General features: G+C 40.7%; 1 protein-coding gene across 4 annotated transcripts in view; it reads right to left on the reverse strand.

The window, feature by feature from the left end:
- BAZ1A (bromodomain adjacent to zinc finger domain 1A) overlaps positions 1 to 26,404 on the reverse strand; it is a 762,668-nt gene that overhangs the window by 683,724 nt on the left and 52,540 nt on the right. For all 4 annotated transcript variants that reach the window (XM_053697759.1, XM_053697757.1, XM_053697758.1 and 1 more), the window contains exons 7-8: positions 9,043 to 9,180; positions 2,759 to 2,849 (exon numbers count right to left, since the gene is read on the reverse strand). In XM_053697759.1, coding sequence (XP_053553734.1) covers positions 2,759 to 2,849; positions 9,043 to 9,180 — 229 coding nt within the window. The remainder of the gene's footprint in view (positions 1 to 2,758; positions 2,850 to 9,042; positions 9,181 to 26,404) is intronic.

Raw genomic sequence — 26,404 nt, forward strand, 5'->3', positions numbered from 1 at the left:
ATACGATACCAAATGACGCCTTCAGAAAGTCTTTTCTATGTATCAGAGCTCCTCACACATGCATCTGCATGTCATGCTTCTCAAAAACAAGTGCGCAATACAGGCGCGAAAATGAGACTCTGCCTATGATTAGGGAAAGCCCCTAGAGAATAAGGTGTCCAATACAGTGCCTGCCGGTTATTTTACAAAATTCCCAAGATTAAAATAATTCCTCAAGGCTATGGAGTATAAAATATGTTTATATATAAATCGATTTAGCCCAGAAAGTGTCTACAGTCTTAAAAAGCCCTTGTGAAGCCCTTTTTTTCTGTCTGTAATAAAAATGGCTTACCGGATCCCATAGGGAAAATGACAGCTTCCAGCATTACATCGTCTTGTTAGAATGTGTCATACCTCAAGCAGCAAAAGTCTGCTCACTATTGCCCCAACTGAAGTTAATTCCTCTCAACAGTCCTGTGTGGAAACAGCCATCGATTTTAGTAACGGTTGCTAAAATCATTTTCCTCTTACAAACAGAAATCTTCATCTCTTTTCTGTTTCAGAGTAAATAGTACATACCAGCACTATTTTAAAATAACAAACTCTTGATTGAATAATAAAAACTACAGTTAAACACTAAAAAACTCTAAGCCATCTCCGTGGAGATGTTGCCTGTACAACGGCAAAGAGAATGACTGGGGAAGGCGGAGCCTGGGAGGGATCATGTGACCAGCTTTGCTGGGCTCTTTGCCATTTCCTGTTGGGGAGGAGAGTATCCCACAAGTAAGGATGACGCCGTGGACCGGACACACCTATGTTGGAGAAAAGTCAGCATTTGCCTCATTTTCTCCCTGGCAGCAAGGCAGATTCCAGGTTTAAGAGGTCCTATCCCTCCCATGGACTTGAGAATGAAGAGAAAGTCCTGAGTTAGAATCTCTCAGGTTTTCCAGAGGCAGGGCAGCATCAAAATATGGGAGGCGCAGTGAGAATTATGTCCCACAAGTTCCCATTGCTCTAAAGCCACCAAAAGCTCTACTGTAGAGACTGATATGGACTACGGCTACACCCTAGAACAAAGCAGCACACTCTTGCACTACTTTAAAAATAATAAACTCTTGATTGAAGAATCTAATCTAAAACCTCAGTTTACCTCTTCCTATCACTAACGAAGGCAAAGAGAATGACTGGGGTGGGAGGGAAGGGAGGAGCTATTTAACAGCTCTGCTGTGGTGCTCTTTGTCTGCTCCTGCTGACCAGGAGGTGAATATCCCATTAGTAATTAAGATGATCCGTGGACTCATCGTGTCTTAAAAAAGAAAACAAACACTGGTTTAAACATCAAAACCAGTTGTTTGGAAGTTTTTTCCTCAGCTGATTTAGGGTCTTGGACACCTAAAGAACAGAAAACATTTAAACACAGAACTAAAATACTCAAGCTCAAACATGAAAGAGCTGTAATTATTCTAGCATTAATCGCGATTGTGCTCATGCGACGTTCAACTTGTAATACGAGTGGTAAGCCCCAATGAGCACAAACCCTTGCGATATACCCCTTTATCGCTCGGGCGCAAATGATTGCACTCCACTTGTAATCAGGCTCAAAATACACATAGACTCCCCCACACATTCCAAACTGTTAAATCCCTTTAACTGTGTAAATAACAGAGGATATACCAGGTTGCACTGAGATGCAACTCCCAGGTGATTAGCGGAATAATAATTAGCAGCTATTCACACATAATAACATTTCCATAATTACTAGACGAAGTATGAAAAGTCTAAGTAATAAAGGTGGAATTAGTCTGTTACATGTGTATGTCCCCCTGGCTATGATATACTTCAAAATTGAAGTACCTACTAATAGCATGTGGGCTATGTGAGCAGAAGAAATGGCAGCATTCACCTCAGATGCACCCACTCTACTGCACAAACTGGCTGCAGAAAAGACTGCTGGAGGCAGAAAGCCCATCCAGTGTTGTGTACGTCACAGTAGATGACCTATGTGTGGAGTATATCAATGACCCAACAGAAGGAGGATAATGGATCGGCCCAGTGACACCTGTGGCAGGCTTGTGACCAACTCCTCACTGAGTGTAATTGTGTAACTGCCAATCTCCCCTCTGTCTCTCACTAGCAGCTCTAGTAGGGGGAAATCGGACTCAAATAAGCGAGGATCCCCCTCAGCGAAGAATTTGGAGCATCACAATTCTTCACCTTCCTCCTTTGGAGGCAAAGAAAAGACTAGAATACCAGAGAGGTGAGAGGGATTAAATGCTCTTAGAGCTTTGGGAATCTTTGCATCCTCCTTGTGGCCAGGAGTAGAATCCAAGGAGTAACGGCTTGTGCACACTCACCAACTAATGAAAGAAAAGAAAGCTTCCGCTATCTTAAAACTCTATTAACACATACCTCAATATTAAAAACCATTATTAAGAATAATCCTATATATATATATATACATATATATATATATATATATATATATATATATATATATATATATATATATATATATATATATATATATTATTGGATAAAAGTACTACTAGCTTATATTCTTTCATATTCCACCACAAATCTTTAAAATAATGAATTTGAAAGGAAACTTAGCTTGAAATTTCTATTTTATACATCAAGAACACAGATGAAGCACAATTGAGCTCCATGCATGTAAGGATTAACCTTTTAACTGTCCACCTTTAACATAAAAATAATAATGTAAAATGACTGCAGAGTTATCAGATTTAAAGTATAGTAATATGAATGGACACATTTTTACCTATTTCCTTAAGTTCCTTTCTATGCTTCAATATTCTTTCGCGTTCCCTTGCCGCTTCAATCTGGTTTTGTTTACTTGATAATCCATTCCCCTAGAAAGACAGAAAAAACAAAAGGTCAGTGTTTGTGATGTGTAACAGCATTTTAGGAAAACTAGCATCCAATTTCTTTTCTTTTTATATAGTTTATACTGAAAGCCATGTAGAAAAAAAAAAATTAAAAATCCATATTTTAGATATAGATAGATATAGATAGATAGATATATATATATAGATAGATATATATATATATATAGATAGATATATATATATATAGATAGATATATATATAGATAGATATAGATAGATTAGATATAGATAGATAGATATAGATAGATATAGATAGATATAGATAGATATAGATAGATAGAGAGAGATAGATAGATAGATAGATAGAGATAGAGAGAGATAGATAGAGAGAGAGAGATAGAGAGAGAGATAGATATAAAAATTCATTAGAATTATGGGGGAGATAAAAAAAAAACCTGAAATTAAAATCCTCCATGTCTCAAAATTAAATCAATGTAAATATTTGCATAGGAAATTAGCACATCTAGGCAAGATTCCCCTGCTTGCTTTTTCCCAGAAATACTTCATATACAATGTTACCAATGCACAAGAGAATTCTGGGTAAGATATGCAAATTAGATATGCAAATGTTCAGATTTTTTTGCTTCAAATACTGTTTTAACACAGTGATCCTTTTAACAGGATTATTGCAGCAATCCAGAAAAAAAAAATTTGCATATCTAATTAACATATCTTACCCAGAATTCTCTTGTGCATTGGTAACATTGTATATGAAGTATTTCAGAGAAAAAGCAAGCAGGGAACCTGTCAGTCTCTCCATAAGAGACTTATCGCAACTTCTGATACTTCTCTGCCAACCTTCTGGGACGAAAGGCAAAGAATGACTGGGGGATGAGGGAAGTGGGAGTGGTATTTAAGCCTTTGGCTGGGGTGTCTTTGCCTCCTCCTGAAGGCCAGGTTCTTAATTCCCAAAAGTAATAAATGCAGCTGTGGACTCATTCAATTTATGAAGAAAAAGTATGCAGAGAAGACCATGTTGCTGCCTTGCAAATCTGTTCGACAGAAGCTTCATTTTTGAAAGCCCAAGAAGAGGACACAGCCCTAGTGGAATGAGCCGCAATTCACTCAGGAAGCTGCTGTCTAGCAGTCTCATAAGCCAAACTTCTCAACCAGAGAGACAGAGAAGTAGAAGTGGCCTTCTGGCCCTTACACTTTCCAGAGAAAACAACAAACGGAGCAGAAGATTGCCGAACAATGTTTAGTAGCCTGTAAGTAAAATTTTAGAGCCCGCACCACATCCAAGTTATGCAAAAGACATTCCTTTTGAGAGGATTAGGACAAAAAGGAGGAACAGCAGTTTTCTGATTAATGTTTTGATTCAATACCACCTTAAGGAGAAAACCCAATTTAGTATGAAGGACCGCCTTATCAGCATGAAAAATAAGGTAGGGGGAATCACACTGCAAAGCTGAAAGCTCAGATACTCTGCGAGCAGAAGAAATGGCAACAAGAAACAAAACCTTCCAGGATAAAAGTTTAATAAGCATTGGCTCAATCGGAGCCTGATGCAAAACTTTAAGAACTAAATTTAGGCTCCACAGGGGAGCAAAAGGTTTAAACACAGGCCTGATTCTAACCAGGGCCTGTACAAATGCTTGTACATCTGGTAGGTCTGCCAGACGTTTGTGCAAAAGGATAGATAATGCAGAAATCTGACCCTTTAGGGTACTGACCGATAAACCCTTATCCAGGCCATCCTGAAGAAAAGACGAAATCCGGGGAACCCTCACCCGGTTCCAGTAGAATCCCTTAGATTCACACCAATAAAGATATTTACGCCATATCTTACGTTAAATCTTGCGAGTAACCGGTTTTCAAGCCTGAATCATAGTTTCAATGACCGCTTCATAAAAAACACGTTTAGCCAGAACTAGGCATTCAATCTTTCCTCTGAAGTTCACTAGATCCGCAAACCAGATCCTGCGAGGCAATGCAGGAGCTATTAGTATCACTGATGCTCTCTCCTGTTTGATACAAGCAATGATTTGTGGAAGGAGAGCAAACTGAGGAAACAGATAAGCCAGAGAAAACCTCCAAAGAACCGCTAGAGCATCTATCAGAACGGCCTAAGGATCACTTGACCTTGAACCGTACTTTGGAACCTTGGCGTTGTGGCGGGACGCCATCAAATCCAACTCTGGAACCCCCCACTTGAAGGTTATCTGAGCAAGTGACATTAGGAACAGCTGCCGGATTATACAGTGCTCGTGAAGACAGTGGAAATCTGCCAATTCCACAAATATTACCACACATGAAGATGTCCACAGCACCAATGATATAAAGGGTCTTTATTGACAAAAAATCAGCAACGTTTCGTGACTGTTGTCACGAAACGTTGCTGATTTTTTGTCAACAAAGACACTTTTTATATCATTGGTGCTGTGGACATCTTCATGTGTGGAAGGTTATCTGAGAGAACACTTCCAGATGGAGAGCCCACTCCCCGGGATGAAAGGTCTGTCTGCTCAGAAAATCTGCTTCCCAGTTGTCCACTCCTGGAATGTGGATTGCAGATAGGAGACAATTGTGGGCTTCCGCCCGCTGCAGAATGTGAGTAGTCACCTTCATGGTTAAGGAACTCCGAGTCCCTCCCTGGTGGTTCACTTAAGTCACTGAGGTGATGTTGTCCGATTGGAAACTGATAAACCGGACCAACGACAGTTAAAGGGACACTGAACCCAAATTTTTTCTTTCGTGACTCAGATAGAGCATGGCATTTTAAGCAACTTTCTAATTTACTCCTATTATCATTTTTTTTTCATTCTCTTGGTATCTTTATTTGAAATGCAAGAATATAAGTTTAGATGCCGGCCTATTTTTGGTGAACAACCTGGGTTGTCCTTGCTGATTGGTGGATAACGTCATCCACCAATAAAAAAAGTGCTGTCCAGAGTTCTGAACCAAGAAAAAAAGCTTAGATGCCTTCTTTTTCAAATAAAGATAGCAAGAGAACGAAGAAAAATTAATAGGAGTAAATTAGAAAGTTGCTTAAAATTGCATTCTCTATCTGAATCACAAAAGAAAAAATTTGGGTTCAGTGTTCCTTTAAGGCCACGCTGATAGGGAATTGAAGATAGCTCTCAACTCCAAGATGTTTATTGGAAGAGAGTATTTTTCCCGAGACCACAGGTCCTTGGCCTTTAGAGGGCCCCAAACAGCTCCCCAGCCTGACTTCTGTAGTCACAATTTCCCAGGAAGGTCTCAGAATGCAAGTCCCCCGAGACAGATGTTCCTGTGACACCCACCACGAGAGAGTCTCTTGTTAGGGGCTCCAGATTTATGCTCTGAGATAAATCAGAATGATCTTTGTTCCATTGAGAGACCATACAAATCTGCAGCGGTCGTAGATGGAACCGAAAGGAATAATGTCCATGGATGCCCCCATCAGTCCAATCACCTCCATGCATTGGGCCACAGATGGACAAAAGGCAGACTGGAGAGAAAGGCAGCACGCAAGAATCTTGTATTTTCTGACCTCCATCAGAAACATCTTCATAAACAGAGAATCTATTAAGAGTCCCTAGGAAACATACTTTGGTAGATGGAACAAGAGAACTTTTCTCCAAATTCACCTTCCACCCATGGGAAAAGACAACAGCATCTCTGTATGAGATTGGGCTAGTTGAAAAGATGATGCCTGAACCAAGATGTCATCTAGATAAGGCGCTACAGCAATTCCCAGGAATCTGATCACAGGCAATAGCGCCCCCCAAAACCTTTGTGAATAATCTGGGAGCCGAGGCCAGACCAAATGGAAGTGCACTATATTAGAAGTGCTCGTCCAGAAATGCAAACTTCAGATACTGATGGTGTTCCCTGTGAATGGGAACATGAAGGTATGCGTCTATGGTCGTCATAAACTGACCTTCCTGTAAAAAAGGAAGAATGTAACGAATAGTTTCCATCTTGAAGGACGGAACCCTGAGGAATTTGAGACACTTGAGGTTAAGAATGGGTCGAAAAGTTACCTTCTTTTTGGGAACCTCAAATATATTTAAATAGAATCCTAGACCCTGTTCTGCTAGAGGGACAGGAACAATAACTCCCATAGAGTATAGGTCCTTTACACAGTTTAATAAGGCCTCCTCTTTTATTTGGTTTGAGGATAGTATTGACAGGAGAAATCTGCCCCTTGGAGGGCAAGACTTGAATCCCCTTCTGTAACCCTGGGATATGTACTATGTCCACCGCCCAAGGGTATGGGACATCGCGTATCCAGGCTTGACGAAAAAGAGAAAGCCTGCCCCCCACCTGATCCACACTGAAATCGGGGGCGGATCCTTCCTGCTGATTTAGAGTCAGCAGAAGGCTTCTTGTTTTGGTTTCCCTTTATGCAGGGCTGGTTGGATTTCCAAGAAGATCTGAGTTGAGCTGGTTTAGAAGAGGAAGGAGGACTTTTGTCCTTTAAAGTAATCTCTGAAATGATCTCTGCCAGACCAGGTCCAAACATAGTCTTTCCCTTGTAAGGTAAAGCCAAAAGCTTGGCCTTAGAAGAGAAATCGGCCCACCAAGATTTTAACCACAGAGCCCTGCGGGCTAGTACCGTAAAGCTAGACATCTTAGCTCCCAGGCAAATTATTTGCATATTGGCATCACAGATAAAGGTATTGGCCAATCTGAGAGCTTTGATCCTATCTTGGATCTCCACTACTGTAGTTTCCTGTGTAAAAGGAACAGTTCATGCATTGCACCAATAAGATGCAGCTCCCGCAACAGTAGCAATACTCACTGCAGGTTGCCACTGTAACCCTTCATGGATATACATCATTTTTAAGTAAGCCTCTAGCTTCTTGTCCATTGGGTCATTAAAAGAGCAACTATCCTCTATAGGAATGCTAGTTCTCTTGGCAAAAGTAGAAATAGTCCCTTCTACTTTAGGGACAGTGCGCCATGAGTCACGAATAGAGTCAGCAACAGGAAACATCTTCTTAAAAACAGGGGAAGGGGAAAAATGAACCCCTGGCTTATCCAATTACTGAGCAATAATTTCAGACATCTTCCTTGGGATATGAAAAACCTCCTCAGAAGATGGAGAATCAGACTCTTCAATTTGGAAGGCTTTGTGGGGTTGACAGCAATCGAAGGTTCAGAGTCATCTAAAGTAGCGAGGACCTCCTTCAACAGTAACCGAGGTGTTCATGCTTAAATCTAAAATTAACCTCTTCAGATTCTGAAGATTTCTCTGCTAAAATGTCAGATTCTGAGATCTCTTTTTCAGGACTAAGCAGAGTCAAAGACTGCTGCACTATCTGTATAACCGCTCCGCTTAGCGGAAGTGCGATATACACGTGATCGGGACAGAAATTCAACTGCGACACAAATTTTAATTAAATAAAAAATAAAATAAAAAAGGCTATACTTATTAAGCCCGATAAACTCTACAAGTATTTCACAAAAGTTTTACGGTAGCCAAATAAAGTAAAATAAACCTGAAAGCCTAGAAGCAAAATAAAAACTAAGGTATCCAATAACGAATTCTTTATTAACCTTAAACTCTCTTGCCACATGAAAATGCCCATATGAACTGACTCCATGCAATAAATCCAAGTGCCTTGTCCTAAAAATTACTCCCAAAGGAGCTAAAAAGAGGATTAACCTCCTAAGTGCTGGTATCCTTCTGTACCAAGAAGGTAAAAGCACTTATCTTAGATCCAATTGCATGATGAATGCTGATCCTTAGGTGTGGCAGGCGCTCTACTTCCTGTCATAGACCTGTAGGAAAAGAACAGAGTAATTAACTCTGGCTTTCTGCAAAGGGGTAGCAAAGTGTTAAAAGTAAAGCAAACACTTCCTCTCTGCCTTTTAACGGCTAAAAGCCACCATTACTCTTACTCAAGAGATTGACATGGACACAGCTAGACCCCAATCCTTGCTTGCAGGGAAAATAACCCATAAAAAGGAATACAATCTTTAGACACCAACTTAGCACAACCTCCATTGACAGAGGCAAAGAGAATGACTGGGGGTTATGGGTAAGGCAGATAGCAGCTTTACTGGGATGCTCTTTGTCCCCTCCTGCTGACCAGGAGTTGAAAATCCCACTAGTAATTGGCATGACGTCGTGGTCTCTACATGTTATAGGAAATAAAAAACTATTTTTTAATCCTTTAGTGCAAAATAGGGATGTCTATGAAAAATCAGGCAAAAGGTTACTTACTTGATTTAAGTGCTTATTTGTTAAGGATCTTCCAGTTTGCCTGATGTTTGCTGGTGACTGATGGAATCTCGGGGGTTCATCAGGAAAATAATTAAAAAAGTTTTTCTCCAGCAGATTGTACTTTGATCTTGAATTTGCCTTAATGGAAAAGAAGAACAATAAAAGTAAACATTTAGGAAAAAGATGCAAACCTATACCAGTTTCTTTCACAGATATATGAAAGTGAAAATTAAAAATGTATAATAAAACTAATAAATGATTTTAAAACAAAATGTATGCTTATCTGCTAAATTGTTTTCTTTCGGAATGATGGTCTACAGTCCTCCATAATATATGGGTTATATTTCCTGCCACTAGGAGGAGGTCAAGAACCCATATCAGAGCTCAAAATCCCTCCCACCACCCATCTCTCTCCCAGTTTAACGTTTAGTAGAAGTAGAGAATAGGAAACAGGTAGGAAATACAAAGCAGGGTCTGTAGAGGTGTCAACAGAACTGTGCGGTGCCTGTGGACCATCATTCCAAAAGAAAAAGGAAATTTATGCTTACCTGATAAATTTATTTATTTTACGATATGACGAGTCCACGGATTTCATCCTTACTTGTGGGATTTATCCTCCTGCTAACAGGAAGTGGCAAAGAGCACCACAGCAGAGATGTATATATAGCTCCTCCCTTCCCTCCCAATCCAGTCATTCGACCGAAGTTAGGAATAGAAAGGAAAAGCCAAAGGTGCAGAGGTGACTAAAGTTTAATAAAAAATAAAAATATACCCATCTTAAAAATGACAGGGTGGGCCATGGACTTGTCATATCGTAAAAGAAATAAATTTATCAGGTAAGCATAAATTTACTTTTACAAAGATATGACGAGTCCACGGATTTCATCCTTACTTATGGGATACCAATACCAAAGCTATAGGACACGAATGAAAGGGAGGGACAAGACAGGAAGGCACCACTGCTTGAAGAACCTTTCTCCCAAAAACAGCCTCAGACGAAGCAAAAGTATCAAATTTGGAAAAAGTGTGAAGAGACGACCAAGTCGCAGCCTTGCAAATCTGTTCTACAGAAGCATCGTTTTTAAATGCCCATGAGGAAGCCACAGCCCTAGTAGAATGAGCCCTAGTAGAATCTGATGAATTTGGCCTAAGCCAACTGAGGCCACGCCTGAAGTGCATTGAATATTGCTCTCAATTCAGAATATTGATTGGAAGTAGAGACTACAACTGAGTCCATACACCCTGAACCTTCAGGGAATTCCAGACTGCACCCCAGCCTAGAAGAGTGGCGTCTGTTGTCACTATCACCCACGAGGGTCTGCGGAAACACGCCCCCTGGCACAGATGATCCAGCGACAACCACCAAAGAAGAGAGCTTCTGGTCTCTTGATCCAGATTTAATCGGAGGAGATAAATTTGTATAGTCCCCATTTCACTGTCCGAGCATTCACAGTTGCAATGGTCTGAGATGAAACCGAGCAAACGGAATGATGTCCATTGCCGCCACCATCAATCCAATTACCTCCATACACTGTGCCACTGATGGCCGAGGATTGTACTGAAGGGCTCGACAAGTATTTCGAATTTTTGACTTTCTAACCTCCGTCAGAAAATCTTTCATTGCTATTGAATCTATCAGAGTCCATAAGAAGGGAACCTTTGTCTGTGGAATCAGTGAATTCTTTTCTAGATTCACCTTCCAACGGTGAGTTCTCAGAAAGGACAACACTGTCAGTATGAGACTTTGTTAGATGATAAGTCGACGCCTGAATCAAGATATCGTCCAGATAAGGCGCCACTGCTATGCCCCGCGGACTGAGAACCGCCAAAAGGGACCCTAGAACCTTTGAAGATCCTGGGTGCTGTGTCCAACCCGAAGGGAAGAGCCACGGACTGAAAAACATAATTTATGTAAGAACTTACCTGATAAATTAATTTCTTTCATATTAGCAAGAGTCCATGAGCTAGTGACGTATGGGATATACATTCCTACCAGGAGAGGCAAAGTTTCCCAAACCATAAAATGCCTATAAATACACCCCTCACCACACCCACAATTCAGTTTAACGAATAGCCAAGAAGTGGGGTGATAAGAAAAAAGTGCGAAAGCATATAAAATAAGGAATTGGAATAATTGTGCTTTATACAAAAAAATCAAAACCACCACAAAAAAAGGGCGGGCCTCATGGACTCTTGCTAATATGAAAGAAATGAATTTATCAGGTAAGTTCTTACATAAATTATGTTTTCTTTCATGTAATTAGCAAGAGTCCATGAGCTAGTGACGTATGGGATAATGATTACCCAAGATGTGGATCTTTCCACACAAGAGTCACTAGAGAGGGAGGGATAAAATAAAGACAGCCAATTCCTGCTGAAAATAATCCACACCCAGAATGAAATTTTAATGAAAAAACATAAGCAGAAGATTCAAACTGAAACCACTGCCTGAAGTACGTTTCTACCAAAAACTGCTTCAGAAGAAGAAAACACATCAAAATGGTAGAATTTAGTAAAAGTATGCAAAGAGGACCAAGTTGCTGTTTTGCAAATCTGATCAACCGAAGCTTCATTCTTAAACGCCCAGGAAGTAGAAACTGACCTTGTAGAATGAGCTGTAATCCTTTGAGGCGGAGTGTTACCCGACTCAACATAGGCATGATGAAATAAAGATTTCAACCAAGATGCCAAAGAAATGGCAGAAGCTTTCTGGTCTTTTCTAGAACCGGAAAAGATGACAAATAGACTAGAAGTCTTTCGGAAAGACTTAGTAGCTTCAACATAATATTACAAAGCTCTAACAGCATCCAAAGAATGCAATGATTTCTCCTTAGAATTCATAGGATTAGGACATAATGAAGGAACCACAATTTCTCTACTAATGTTGTTAGAATTCACAACCTTAGGTAAAAAATTCAAAAGAAGTTCGCAGCACCGCCTTATCCTGATGCAAAATCAGAAAAGGAGACTCACAAAAAAAGAGTAGATAATTCAGAGACTCTTCTGGCAGAAGAGATGGCCAAAAGAAACAAAACTTTCCAAGAAAGTAATATAACGACCAAAGAATGCATGGGTTCAAAAGGAGGAGCTTGAAGAGCCCCCAGAACCAAATTCAAACTCCAAGGAGGAGAAATTGACTCAATGACAAGTTTTATACGAACCAAAGGTTGTACAAAACAATGAATATCAGGAAGATTAGCAATCCTACTGTGAAAAAGAACAGAAAGAGCAGAGATTTGTCTTTCAAGAAACTTGCGGACAAACCTTTATCTAAACCATCCTGAAGAAATATAAGTCTTCCAGACTCTATAATATATCTCTCTAGATACAGATTTACGAGCCTGTCACATAGTATCAATCACAGAGTCAGAGAAACCTCTTTGACCAAGAATCAAGCGTTCAAACTCCACACCTTAAAATTAAGGTTTTGAGATCCTGATGGAAAAAAGAACCTTGAGACAGAAAAACTGGTCTTAACGGAAGAGTCCACAGCTGGCAAGAGGCCATCCGGACAAGATCCGCATACCAAAACCTGTGAGGCCATGCTGGAGCTACCAGCAGGACAAACGAGCATTCCTTTAGAATATTGGAGAATACCCTTGGAAGAAGAACTAGAGGCGGAAAGATATAGGCAGGATGACACTTGTAAGGAAGAGATAATGCATCTACTGCCTCCGCCCGAGGATCCCGGGATCCGGACAGATACCAGGGAAGTTTCTTGTTTAGATGAGAAGCCATCAGATCTATTTCTGGGAGTTCCCACATTTGAACAATCTGAGGAAATACCTCTGGGTGAAGACCATTCGCCCAGGTGCAACGTTTGGCGACTGAGATAATCCGCTTTCCAATTGTCCATACCTGGGATATGAACCGCAGAGATTAGACAGGAGCTGGATTCCGCCCAAACCAAAATTCGAGATACTTCTTTCATAGCCAGAGGACTGTGAGTCCCTCCTTGATGATTGATGTATGCCACAGTTGTGACATTGTCTATCTGAAAACAAATGAACAACTCTCTCTTCAGAAGAGGCCAAGACTGAAGAGCTCTGAAAATTGCACGGAGTTCCAAAATATTGATAGGAAATCTCACCTCCTGAGATTCCCAAACCCCTTGTGCCGTCAGATACCCCCACACAGCTCCCCAACCTGTAAGACTTGCATCTGTTGAGATTATAGTCCAGGTCGGAAGAACAAAGAAGCCCCCTGAACTAAACGATGGTGATCTGTCCACCATGTCAGAGAGTGTCGTATAATCGGTTTAAAGATATTAATTGAGATATCTTTGAGTAATCCCTGCACCATTGGTTCAGCATACAGAGCTGAAGAGGTCGCATGTGAAAACGAGCAAAGGAGATCGCATCTGATGCGGCAGTCCTAAGACCTAAAATTTCCATGCATAAGGCTACCAAAGGGAATGATTGTGACTGAAGGTTTTGACAAGCTGATATCAATGTTAAACTTCTCTTGTCTGACAAGGACAGAGTCATAGACACTGAATCTATCTAGAAACCTAAAAAGGTTACCCTTGTCTGAGGAATCAATGAACTGATTGGTAAATTGATCCTCCAACCATGAACTTGAAGAAACAACACAAGTCGATTCGTATGAGATTCTTCGAAAATGAGAAGACTGAGCAAGTACCCAGATATCGTCCAATAAGGAAATACCAAAACCCTGTTCTCTGATTACAGAAAGAAGGGCACCGAGAACCTTTGAAAAAAATTCTTGGAACTGAGGCTAGGCCAAACGGTAGAGCCACAAAACTGGTAATGCTTGTCTAAAAAGAGAATCTCAGACACTAAAAGTGATCTGGATGAATCGGAATATGCAGATACACATCCTGTAAATCTATTGTAGACATATAATGCCCTTGCTAAACAAAAGGCAGGATAGTCCTACAGTAACCATCTTGAATGTTGGTATCCTTACATAACGAATCAATATTGATAGATCCGGAACTGGTCTGAAGGAATTGACCTTCTTTGGTACAATGAAGAGATAAAATAAAACCCCAGCCCCTGTTCCAGAACTGGAACTGGCATAATTACTCCAGCCAACTCTAGATCTGAAACACATTTCAGAAATGCTGAGCCTTTGCTGTGTTAACTGGGACACGGGAAAGAAAAAAAATCTCTTAGCAGGAGGCCTTAACTGAAGCCAATTCTGTACCTTTCTGAAACAATGTTCTGAAACCAGAAATTGAGAACGGAATTGATCCAAATTTCTTTGAAGAAAACGTAATCTGCCCCATACCAGCTGAGCTGGAATAAGGTCCGCACCTTCATGGGTACTTAGGAGCTGGCTATAGGTTTTCTATAAGGCTTGGATATATTCCAAACTGGAAATAGTTTCCAAACTGATACCGCTCCTGAGGATGAAGGATCAGGCTTTTGTTCCTTATTGTGAGGAAAGGAACAAAAATGATTATTAGACCTAAATTTACCTTAGATTTTTTATCCTTTGGTAAAAAAGTTCCCTTCCTTCCAGAAACAGTTGAGATAATAATTTATTACCCTGGAAAGAAAGGGAAAGCAAAGTTGACTTAGAAGACATATCAGCATTCCAAGTTTAATCCATAAAGCTTTTCTAGCTAAAATAGCTAGAGACATATACCTGACATCAACTCTAATGATATCAAAAGATGGTATCACCAATAAAATTATTAGCATGTTATAGAATAATAATAATGCTATAAAATTATGATCTGTTACTTGCTGCGCTAAAGCTTCTAACCAAAAAGTTGAAGCTGCAGCAACATCCGCTAAAAATATAGCAGGTCTAAGAAGATTACCTGAACATAAGTAAGCTTTTCTTAGAAAGGATTCAATTTTCCTATCTAAAGGATCCTTAAATTAAGTACTATCTGCCGTAGGAATAGTAGCACATATAGCAGGAGTAGAGACAACCCCATAACCTTAGGGATTTTGTCCCAAAAAACTCTAATCTGTCAGATGGCACAGGATATAATTGCTTAAACGTTTAGAAGGAGTAAAAGAATTACCCAAATTATTCCATTCGCTGGAAATTACTTCAGAAATAGCATCAGGGAGATTAAACACTTCTGGAATAACTACAGGAGATTTAAAAACCTTTTTTAAAACGTTTAGATTTAGTATCAAGAGGACCAGAATCCTCTATTTCTAATGCAATTAATACTTCTTTAAATAAAGAACGAATAAATTCCATCTTGAACAAATACAAAGATTTATCAGCATCAACCTCTGAGACAGAAACCTCTGAACCAGAAGAACCATTATCAGTATCAGAATGATGATGTTCATTTAAAAATTCATCTGAAAAAAGAGAAGTTTTAAAAGACTTTTATGTAAACTAGAAGGAGAAATAACAGACATAGCCTTCTTAATGGATTTAAAAAATAAAATCTCTTATGTTTATCAGGAACACTCTGAAAATTAGATGTTGACGGAACAGCAACAGGTAATGTAACAGTACTAAAGGAAATTTATCTGCATTAATATGTTTGTCATGACATGCAATACAAACAACAGCTGGAGAAACAGATACCAAAAATTATAGCAGATACACTTAGCTTGGTAGCTCCAGCACTAGACCGCGATTTTCCTGTAGTATCTTCTGACTCAGATGCAACGTGAGACATCTTGCAATATGTAAGAGAAAAAACAACATATAAAGCAAAATTGATCAAATTCCTTAAATGACAGTTTCAGGAATGGGAAAAAATGCCAAAGAACAAGCTTCTAGCAACCAGAAGCAATGAAAAAATAAGACTTAAATAATGTGGAGACAAAAGCGACGCCCTTATTTTTTAGCGCCAAGACGCCCACATTATTTGGCGCCTAAATGCTTTTGGCGCCAAAAATGACGCCACATCCGGAACGCCGACATTTTTGGCGCAAAATAACGTCAAAAAATGACGCAACTTCCGGCGACACTATGACGCCGGAAACGGAAAAGAATTTTTGCGCCAAAAAAGTCCGTGCCAAGAATGACGCAATAAAATGAAGCATTTTCAGCCCCCGCGAGCCTAACAGCCCACAGGGAAAAAAAGAGTCAAATTTTTGAAGGTAAGAAAAAATGATTAATTCAAATGCATTATCCCAAATATGAAACTGACTGTCTGAAAAATAAGGAAAGTTGAACATTCTGAGTCAAGGCAAATAAATGTTTGAATACATATATTTAGAACTTTATAAACAAAGTGCCCAACCATAGCTTAGAGTGTCACAAAAAATAAGATTTACTTACCCCAGGACACTCATCTACATGTTTGTAGAAAGCCAAACCAGTACTGAAACGAGAATCAGCAGAGGTAATGGTATATATAAGAGTATATCGTCGATCTGAAAAGGGAGGTAAGAGATGAATCTCTACGACCGATAACAGAGAACCTATGAAATAGACCCCGTAGAAGGAGATCACTGCATTCAAATAGGCAATACTCTCCTCACATCCCTCTGACATTCACTGCACGCTGAGAGGAAAACCGGGCTCCAACTTGCTGCGGAGCGCATATCAACGTAGAATCTAGCACAAACTTACTTCACCACCTCCATCGGAGGCAAAGTTTGTAAAACTGAATTGTGGGTGTGGTGAGGGGTGTATTTATAGGCATTTTAAGGTTTGGGAAACTTTGCCTCTCCTGGTAGGAATGTATATCCCATACGTCACTAGCTCATGGACTCTTGCTAATTACATGAAAGAAATGTTTGTCCAGGAAGGCAAACCTTAGGTATTGATGATGATCCTTGTGAATAGGAATATGAAGGTATGCATCCTTCAAGTCCATGGTAGTCATATATTGACCCTTCTGGATCATTGGTAAAATTGTTCGGATAGTCTCCATCTTGAATGATGGGACTCTGAGAAACTTGTTTAGACTCTTGAGATCTAAAAAGGGTCTGAAAGTTCCCTCTTTTTTTGGAACCACGAAGAGACTTGAGTAAAACCCCTGCCCCAGTCTTGGAACGGGACGAATTACTCCCATAGTAGAGAGGTCTTTTACACAACGTAAGAACGCCTCTCTTTTTATCTAGTCGACAATCTTGAAAGAAGAAATCTCCCCCTTGGGAGAAATTCTTTGAATTCCAGTTGATATCCGTGGGTCACAATTTCCAGTGCCAAGGGGTCCTGAACATCTCTTACCCAAGCCTGGGTAAAGAAAGAAAGTCTGCCCCCTACTAGATCCGGTCCCGGATCGGGGGCCATCCCTTCATGCTGTCTTTGTAGCAGCAGCGGGCTTCTTGGGTTGCTTACCCTTGTTCCAAGACTGGTTGGGTCTACAGACAGACTTGGCCTGAGCAAAATTTCCTTCCTGCGTGGTGGTGGAGAGAGGAAAGAAAGAAGAAAGAAAGAAGAAGGTACTCTTTTAAAATTCCGAAAGGAACGAAAATTATTTTGTTTACCCCTTATCTTAACAGACTTATCCTGAGGTAGAGCGTGACCTTTACCTCCAGTAATGTCAGAAATGATTTCCTTCAACTCAGGCCCGAATAGGGTCTTACCCTTGAAAGGAATAGCTAAGAGCTTTGATTTAGATGACACATCAGCAGACCACGATTTTAACCATAACGCTCTACGCGCTAAAATGGCAAATCCTGCATTTTTCGCAGTCAATTTAGCAATCTGAAAGGCAGCATCTGTAATAAAAGAATTAGCTAGCTTGAGAGCCTTAATTCTATCCAAAATGTCCTCTAATGGGGTCTCAACCTTCAGAGACTCTTCTAGAGCATCAAACCAAAAAGCTGCTGCAGTAGTAACTGGAACAATGCAAGCTGTTGGTTGTAAAAAGAAACCCTGATGAATAAATAATTTCTTTAGAAGACCCTCCAACTTCTTACCCATAGGGTCTTTGAAATGCACAACTGTCCTCAATAGGAATAGTTGTACGCTTAGGCAGGGTAGATATAGCTCCCTCCACCTTAGGGAGGGTCTCCAAGAGTCCCAAATGGTGTCCGATATGGGATACATTTTCTTGAAATTAGGAGGTGGAGAGAACGGTATACCCGGTCTGTCCCATTCCTTTATAATCTCCGAAAATCTTTTAGGAACCGGAAAAACATAAGTGTAAGCGGTACTTCTAGATATTTGTCCATTTTACACAATTTCTCTAGTGGTACCATAATAGGGTCACAGTCATCCAGAGTCGCTAAGACCTCCTGAAGTAACAGGCGGAGGAGTTCTAGCTTAAATTTAAAGGACATGATGTCCGAATCTGTCTGAGGTAACATACTTCCTGGGTCCGAAAGGTCTCCCTCAGACAAAAATTCCCTGAATCCCAACTCAGAGCCCTGTGAGGGTACATCGGAAATAGCCAACAAAGCACCAGAGGACTCAGTATTCACATTAATTCCTGTCCTACTGTGTTTACCCTGTAACACTGGTAACTTAAATACCTCTGTAAGGGTAGTTGACATAACTGCAGCCATATCCTGCAGAGTAAAAGAATTTGAGGAACTCTGCGTCGCTTGTGTGGGCGTTAATGGTTGTGACACTTGGGGAGAATTAGATGGCATATCCTGATACTCTTCAGACTGAGAATCAAACTTAGGCACACTTTCTTTACATAAAATATGCTTTTCACATTGTAAGGCCCTTTCAGTACAAGAGGTACACAAAGTAAGAGGGGGTTCCACAATGACTTCTAAACACATAGAACAAGGAGTTTCCTCAAGTTAAGACATGTTAAACAGACTAGCAATAGCCACCTCATTTATTTATTCAAAAAAAACTTTTAGAAAAAAGTGTACTGCGCTTTTAAGAAATAAAAACGCAACAATTTTTCCCAAACTGCACTAAAAACGTTTAAAAACGCTAAACGATTATATATAACAATTCAATTTGACCAAAAATTATTGCACCCTATAAGTAAAGGTTAAATTACCCTCTAAGAGACATTTTAATTAAAAAAAAATATATTTTAACAATGAAAATGACCCCTGCACAGCTCTGCTGTGGCGCCTACCTGCCCTCAGGGGACTGAAAATTGACTTGACAACGATCCGGTGACTGGAAAACAACTTTAAACCCCACCGGAGCTAATGCCTGCTGCCTTCTTAGTGAGAGAAAACTGCGCGTCTGAGCGCGCGAAATAGGCTCCGCCAATCATGGACGTCGCCTCAGTCTGCCTAACCGCATGGGAAGTGGTTTGAAAAAGAAAAGCCATGTGGTCCCCTGTACAGATAATCGACTAAAAAATAACTGCAGCCCTACTGACCTTAAATATATACATGTCAAGCTGCCTCTCCCAGTGTCAAGGAAGGGAGGAGCTATATATACAGCTCTGCTGTGGTGCTCTTTGCCACTTCCTGTTAGCAGGAGGATAAATCCCACAAGTAAGCATGAAATCCGTGGAGTCGTCATATCTTTGTAAAAGAAAGGATATTTATTCTTACCTGATAAATTTGTTTCTTTTACGATACGATGAGTCCACATATTTCATCCTTACTTGTGGGATATCGCCTCCTGGTCAGCAGGAGGAGGCAAAGAGCTTCACAGCAGAGCTGCATAAATAGCTCCTCCCTTCCCTCCCAACCCAGTCATTCGACCGAAGTTAGGAAGAGAAACGAAAAGCCAAGGAGTAGAGGTGACTGAAGTATAACAAAAATAAAGACCTGTCTCACAAAAAATAGGGAGGGCCGTGGACTCATCGTATAGTAAAAGAAACAAATTTATCAGGTAAGAATAAATTTCCTTTCCTTCCAAAAACAGCCTCAGACGAGGCGTATCAAATTTGTAAAATTTTGAAAAAGTGTGAAGAGAAGACCAAGTCGCAGCTTTGCAAATCTGTTCCACAGAAGCATAATTTTTAAATGCCCATGAGGAAGCCACAGCCCTAGTGGAATGTGCCGTAATTCGTTCAGGAGGCTGCTGTCCAGCAGTCTCATATGCAAAACGGATGATACTCTACAGTCAAAAAGAAAGAGAGGTAGCCGTAGGTTTCTGACCCCTACGCTTCCCAGAAAAAAGAACAAACAGGGAAGAAGATTGACGAAACTCCTTAGTTGCCTGTAAGTAAAACTTCAAAGCACGGACCACGTCCAAATTATGTAACAGTCGCTCCTTCTTAGAAGAAGGATAAGGACACAAGGAGGGAACCACAATTTCCTGATTAATATTTTTATTTGAAACAACCTTGGGAAGAAAACCAGGTTTGGTACGTAACACTACCTTATCCGCATGGAAAATAAGATAAAGAGAATCACATTGTAATGCCGAAAGCTCAGAAACTCTGCGGACAGAAGAAAAAGCAACCAAAAACAAAACTTTCCAAGATAATAACTTAAAATCTATGGAATGCATAGGTTCAAACGGAACCCCTTGAACATTAAGAACTAAATTAAAACTCCAAGGAGGAGCAATTAGTCTAAACACAGGCCTGATTCTAGTTAGAGCCTGACAAAAAGATTGAACATCTGGAACATCTGCCAGATGCTTGTGTAGCAAAATAGACAAAGCAGAAATCTGTCCCTTTAAGGAACTTGCTGGCAACCCTTTCTCCAATCCTTCTTGGAGAAAAGAAAATCCTGGGAATCCTAACCCTACTCCATGAGTAGCCCTTGGATTCGCACCAATAATGAAATTTACGCCATATCTTATGGTAAATCTTTCTAGTAACAGGCTTACGTGCCTGAAGGTATCAATGACCGAATCAGAGAACCCTCGCTTAGATAAAATCAAGCGTTCAATCTCCAAGCAGTTAGCTGCAGAGAAATTAGATTTGGATGAAGGAAGGGTCCCTGAATGAAAAGGTCTTTCCTCAATGGAAGTTTCCACGGTGGCTGAGATGACATGTCCACCAGATCGGCATACCAAGTCCTGCAAGGCCACGCAGGAGCGATGAAGATCACCAAAGCCCTCTCCGGTTTGACTCGAGCAATCAACCAGGGAAGGAGAGCAAATGGAGGGAATACATAAGCTAGGTTGAACGACCAAGGCACCGCCAAGGCATCTATCAGGTCGGCCTGAGGATCCCTGGACCTGGATCCGTATCTCGGAAGCTTGGCATTTTGATGAGATAAAATCCAGCTCCAGCCTGCCCCATCTGAGAATCAGGTTGGCAAATACCTTCGGATGGAGTTCCCATTCCCCCGGATGAAACGACTGTCTGCTCAGCAAATCCGCCTCCCATCCGCCTCCCAGTTGTCCACTCCTGGGATGTGGATTGCCGACAGATAACAAGAGTGAGTCTCCGCCCACTGAATTATCTTGGCTACTTCTGTCATCGCTAAGGAACTCCTTGTTCCTCCCTGATGATTGATGTAAGCTACTGTCGTGATGTTGTCCAACTGAAATCTGATGAATTTGGCCAAAGCCAACTGAGGCCAAACCTGAAGCGCGTTGAATATTGCTCTCAACTCCAGAATGTTGATGGGAAGAAGGGACTCCGATAGAGTCCATACACCCTGAGCCTTTAAGGAGTTCCAGACTGCTCCACATCCTATCAGACTGGCATCCGTTGTCACTATCACCCAAGAGGGTCTGCGGAAGCATGTCCCCTGGGACAAATGATCCAGCGACAACCACCATAGAAGAGAGTCCCTGGTCTCCTGATCTAGCTCTATTTGAGGAGACAAATTTGCATAATCTCCATTCCACTGTCTGAGCATGTTCAGTTGCAGAGGTCTGAGATGAAAACGAGCAAACGGAATGATGTCCATTGCCGCTACCATCAATCCAATTGCCTCCATGCACTGAGCCACTGACGGCCGAGGAGTGGACTGAAGGGCTTGGCATGTGTTCAGAATCTTCAACTTTCTGACTTCTGTCAAAAAGATCTTCATGGATAGAGAGTGGATTAGAGTTCCCAAGAAAGGAACCCTTGTCTGCAGAACTATCAAACTATTCTCTAGATTCACTTTCCACCCGTGAGTCCTTAGAAAGGACAGAACAATGTCGGTATGAGACTGCGTTAGGTAAGGCGCCACTGCAATGCCCCGCGGCCTGAGAACCGCCAGCAGAGACCCCAGAAGCTTTGTAAAAATTCTGGGCGCTGTAGCCAGCCCAAAAGGAAGAGCCACGAATTGAAATTTTTGTCCAAGAAGGCAAATTGGAGGAACTTGTGATGATCTTTGTGGATAGGAACATGTAGATATGCATCCTTAAGATCCACGGTAGTCATAAATTGACCCTCCTGGATCAATGGAAGAACGGTACAAATCGTTTCCATCTTGAAGGATGGAACTCTGAGAAACTTGTTTAGACCCTTCAGGTCTAAGATGGGTCGGAACATTCCCTCTTTTTTGGGAACTACAAAGAGATTTGAGTAAAACCCCTGCCCCTGTTCCTGTATTGGAATGGGGCATATTACTCCCATGGAGGAGAAATCTCTTACACAACGTAAGAACGCCTCTCTTTTTATCTGGTCGACAGACAATCGTGAAAGAAAAAACCTTCCTCTGGGGAAGGAATTTTTTTTAACTCCAACTGATACCCTTGAGACACGATTGGTTACAAATTCTGGGTCCTCTAATTGGAAGCGCAATGGATGAGAGCAGCTCTACATCGGGCCTCGAAACAGAGAAACCTCTCTCTCAACATTGTGCAAAGGCACCGAAAGAGTCCTCACATCGTCAGAACTAAGAATACAATAGTATTCAGACAAAAAAAAGAGCGTGCAACAGACCAAGACAAAAAACCCTGAGTCGCAGCCATCATTAGGACGACACAGAAGAATACTTGCTGAGAAGTAAAAAACCGCCAGCAAGAGAACAGTATGCAAAAGGAGAACTCCCAGACAAAGGGCACACTTCCAGGCAATCCAAGCCGCTAGACCTACACAAAGGACTCCACATAACCTCAACAAGACCCACTGCACGCCCAAGAGAGAGGTTACACCCAGAACCCGAAGGTGAATGGTAACCCAGGACCCTCAGCTTGTAAACCCAGGGGGCTAGCTACAATGCCAACCTAGATCCTGAAGATGACAATACATCTCAGAACCCACTCCCAAAAGGGCCAGCCCAAGCATCGGTAGGTCTTCAAAACAGAACAGAAACGAGAGGGAGAATGGACACAACCATCCCAACAGAGCACGGGTGCCAACCCGACTCCCTAGAAACAGACGACAAGGCCGTAGACCCAAAGGAATCTAACAAAAGACCCACCATAGTCTCGACACAAAGCCAGCAAGACTCCAGATGGAACATAACCCAGAGAAAAACACCCCTCTGAAAGGTTAACTCTCAGTTCCAACCTCCTGAAGCCAAGAGAATCACACCTCCATAAGAAGAATAAGCCCTAAAAAGGGATGGGGCCAAAAAGGCAGAGCACCTGCCCACAAGACACAAATCCACAGGCTAAAGGAGAGATCAATCTCGAACGCAGATGAACTTGGAAGGAATCCCCCTAAGGAATAAGCTTGCTAACACACATCCAATCTGCACTAGCTGCAGCAGAGACACTGCAAACCCTTTCGCCTGCAGAGCAGTGAATCCATAAGGTTACCAAAGCAAGCTGACCAAGGGAAACTGACCATAAAGGCATAAGTCCAGCCCAATGAGCATCAGCACTCAGAAAACCTGTGCAACCGTGACCAGGTCAATTAGTCCAAGTAAAAGGACATAGCCCAAATTCCCAGGAACTGAGTAACCCCGAATCAGCCCTAGAGACAAAAAGTGCGGCAACAACTCCACAAAGGAAAAGACTGAGCAAAAGCCTCAGCAAAACAGATCCGAGCCCCCAATTGTTTAAACAAACAATATCCGAGAACTTAACACCCCGTCCTGACCCAAGGAAGAGACCACCCCTTGCCAATTCCCAGGGCAAGAGGGCACAAGCCCACCAACCCTCCTACATGGGAAGGAGCTCTAGGGTCTGATAACCCCAGACGAGAGAAACAAAGAGAAAGAGAGAAACAAAGAGAAACAAAGAGAAAGAGAGAAACAAAGAGAAAGAGAGAAACAAAGAGAAAGAGAGAAACAAAGAGAAAGAGAGAAACAAAGAGAAAGAGAGAAACAAAGAGAAAGAGAGAAACAAAGAGAAAGAGAGAAACAAAGAGAAAGAGAGAAACAAAGAGAAAGAGAGAAACAAAGAGAAAGAGAGAAACAAAGAGAAAGAGAGAAACAAAGAGAAAGAGAGAAACAGAGAGAAAGAGAGAAAGAGAGAAAGAGAAAGAGAAAGAGAGAAAGAGAAAGAGAGAAAGAGAGAAAGAGAGAAAGAGAGAAAGAGAGAAAGAGAAACAGAGAGAGAAAGAGAAAAAGAGAAAGAGAGAAAGAGAGAAAGAGAGAAAGAGAAAAAGAGAAAGAGAAAAAGAGAAAGAGAAAAAGAGAAAGAGAAAAAAAGAGAAAGAGAGAAAGAGAGAAAGAGAGAAAGAGAAAGAGAAAGAGAGAAAGAGAAAGAGAGAAAGAGAAAGAGAGAAAGAAAAAGAGAGAAAGAGAGAAAGAGAGAAAGAGAGAAAGAGAGAAAGAGAGAAAGAGAGAAAGAGAGAAAGAGAAAGAGAGAAAGAGAGAAAGAGAGAAAGAGAGAAAGAGAGAAAGAGAGAAAGAGAGAAAGAGAGAAAGAGAGAAAGAGAGAAAGAGAAAATAGAGAAAGAGAAACAGAGAGAGAAAGAGAGAAAAAGAGAAAGAGAGAAAAAGAGAAAGAGAGAAAGAGAGAAAGAGAGAAAGAGAGAAAGAAAGAGAGAGAGAGAGAAAGAGAGAAAGAGAAAAAGAAAGAGAGAGAGAAAGAAAGAGACTTTCCTCCTTCAATAGGCTGAGAGCCCGAAGATTGCTCGAAGTTCAAGAATCTGGTTTTCTCTAGAGGTTACCCATCAAAACTCCTTGCACTCTTTAACAAACCAAGACCGCCCCCAGCCAGAGAAGACTGACAAAGGAAAGATGTCCCAATGGTCAAAGACAGACTTTGTGTCCTTAAGAAAAAGATTGGAGGAAAATCCAAAGCCTTTCATATGCCAAATTGAAATAATTATTTGACCACTAAGGTAGCATGACATTAAAAGTGTCTCAAGTGAAAATGGGGCAAAATAAACTGCACCTGAAGCAGCTACCATAAGTCCCACTATCACAATGCACCGAGCTACCAACAGAAGGTAGTTCAGGGTAGGAGACACACCCTCTGTATCCTACATTGCAAAGTTCCGTCAGGAAACTAGATGCATAAGAATTGAGTTTAATAGGACTCCTGTAAATGCTACCCTTATAGCAGAATATAATGAGTATTTGTGGTACATCAATACTCCAACCATGGGGTCTTGAATGAAGACAGAAACTGGAGAATATGAGCAATAGCTATTAACAGGAAATAAGCTTGCACTAGTATGTCATTCAGATAAGGAGCAACTGAAATGTCCTGATTCTGAGCACTGGTAAGAAGGTTTTACAGATATATAAACCTTAAGAACTGAAAACAATCCCTGTGTATAGGGATGTGCAGCTAACAATCCTAGGAGGTCTATACTAGAAACAAATTGACCCTTTGGATGAAGGGTAAAAACAGTGAGGAATGTTCCCATTATAGAAGTGGGAATCCTGACCAACATGTTTATGGATGTTAAATCCAGAACAGGACTAGAACTCCCTTTAGACAATAAATCGATTGGGGACAAAAACTCTTGACCTAGAGTTTACACATGTACGGCTATTAATACCTTATCCTCCAAATCCTTTATAAAGGCTGCCGCCTCAGAAGGATATTTGGCAACAAGAGATAAGACGCTATTTTAAGAGAGGACTCTAATTTAAAGAGAACAAAAAACTCTTGATTTCTTGATGGACAAAGAATCAGTCCGGATATTATTTTTCCTGATGGATCCAAAAATATATAAACTTATACAAAAAGTTTATTAAATCCTTACATAAGTATCAGCTTACGGAGCAGCACATATAGATCAACAGGTACACAATAAAAACTTGTAAATCAATGTCCAGAATAAGCAGAGACTGTGTATACTTGGAAAGTAAATACACAATGTACATGGTCCATGAAAATATTCACAATTAATGCTCAGTGGTTGCATAATAAATGAATGTGCATACAAATAAAATTACCCATTCAATAGGTATAAAAGAGATACCAATAGACCTTAACTCTAAAAGTACCTCCACTGTAAATTAAAATATTGATGATAAAGCTTCAGTATCTCCATGATAGAAACTAAACCTATATGCATAGATATAAAATTACATATAAAACTTAGGTATAAGAGAGATACCAATAGATCTTATATATAAAGTATCTCCACTGTTGATTTAAAATACAGATAAATCATGCAAAACTGCATTAGGAAATAAAACTGCAGAGTACAATGCATGAAAGGTATACCCCTAGGGAAAGGGTTCTGTCTATGTAAAAAACATAATTTATGCTTACCTGATAAATTCCTTTCTTCTGTAGTGTGATCAGTCCACGGGTCATCATTACTTCTGGGATATTAACTGCTCCCCTA

The sequence above is a fragment of the Bombina bombina genome, chromosome 1, assembly GCF_027579735.1.
Source record: "Bombina bombina isolate aBomBom1 chromosome 1, aBomBom1.pri, whole genome shotgun sequence".
In the NCBI taxonomy this organism is placed as follows: Eukaryota; Metazoa; Chordata; class Amphibia; order Anura; family Bombinatoridae; genus Bombina; species Bombina bombina.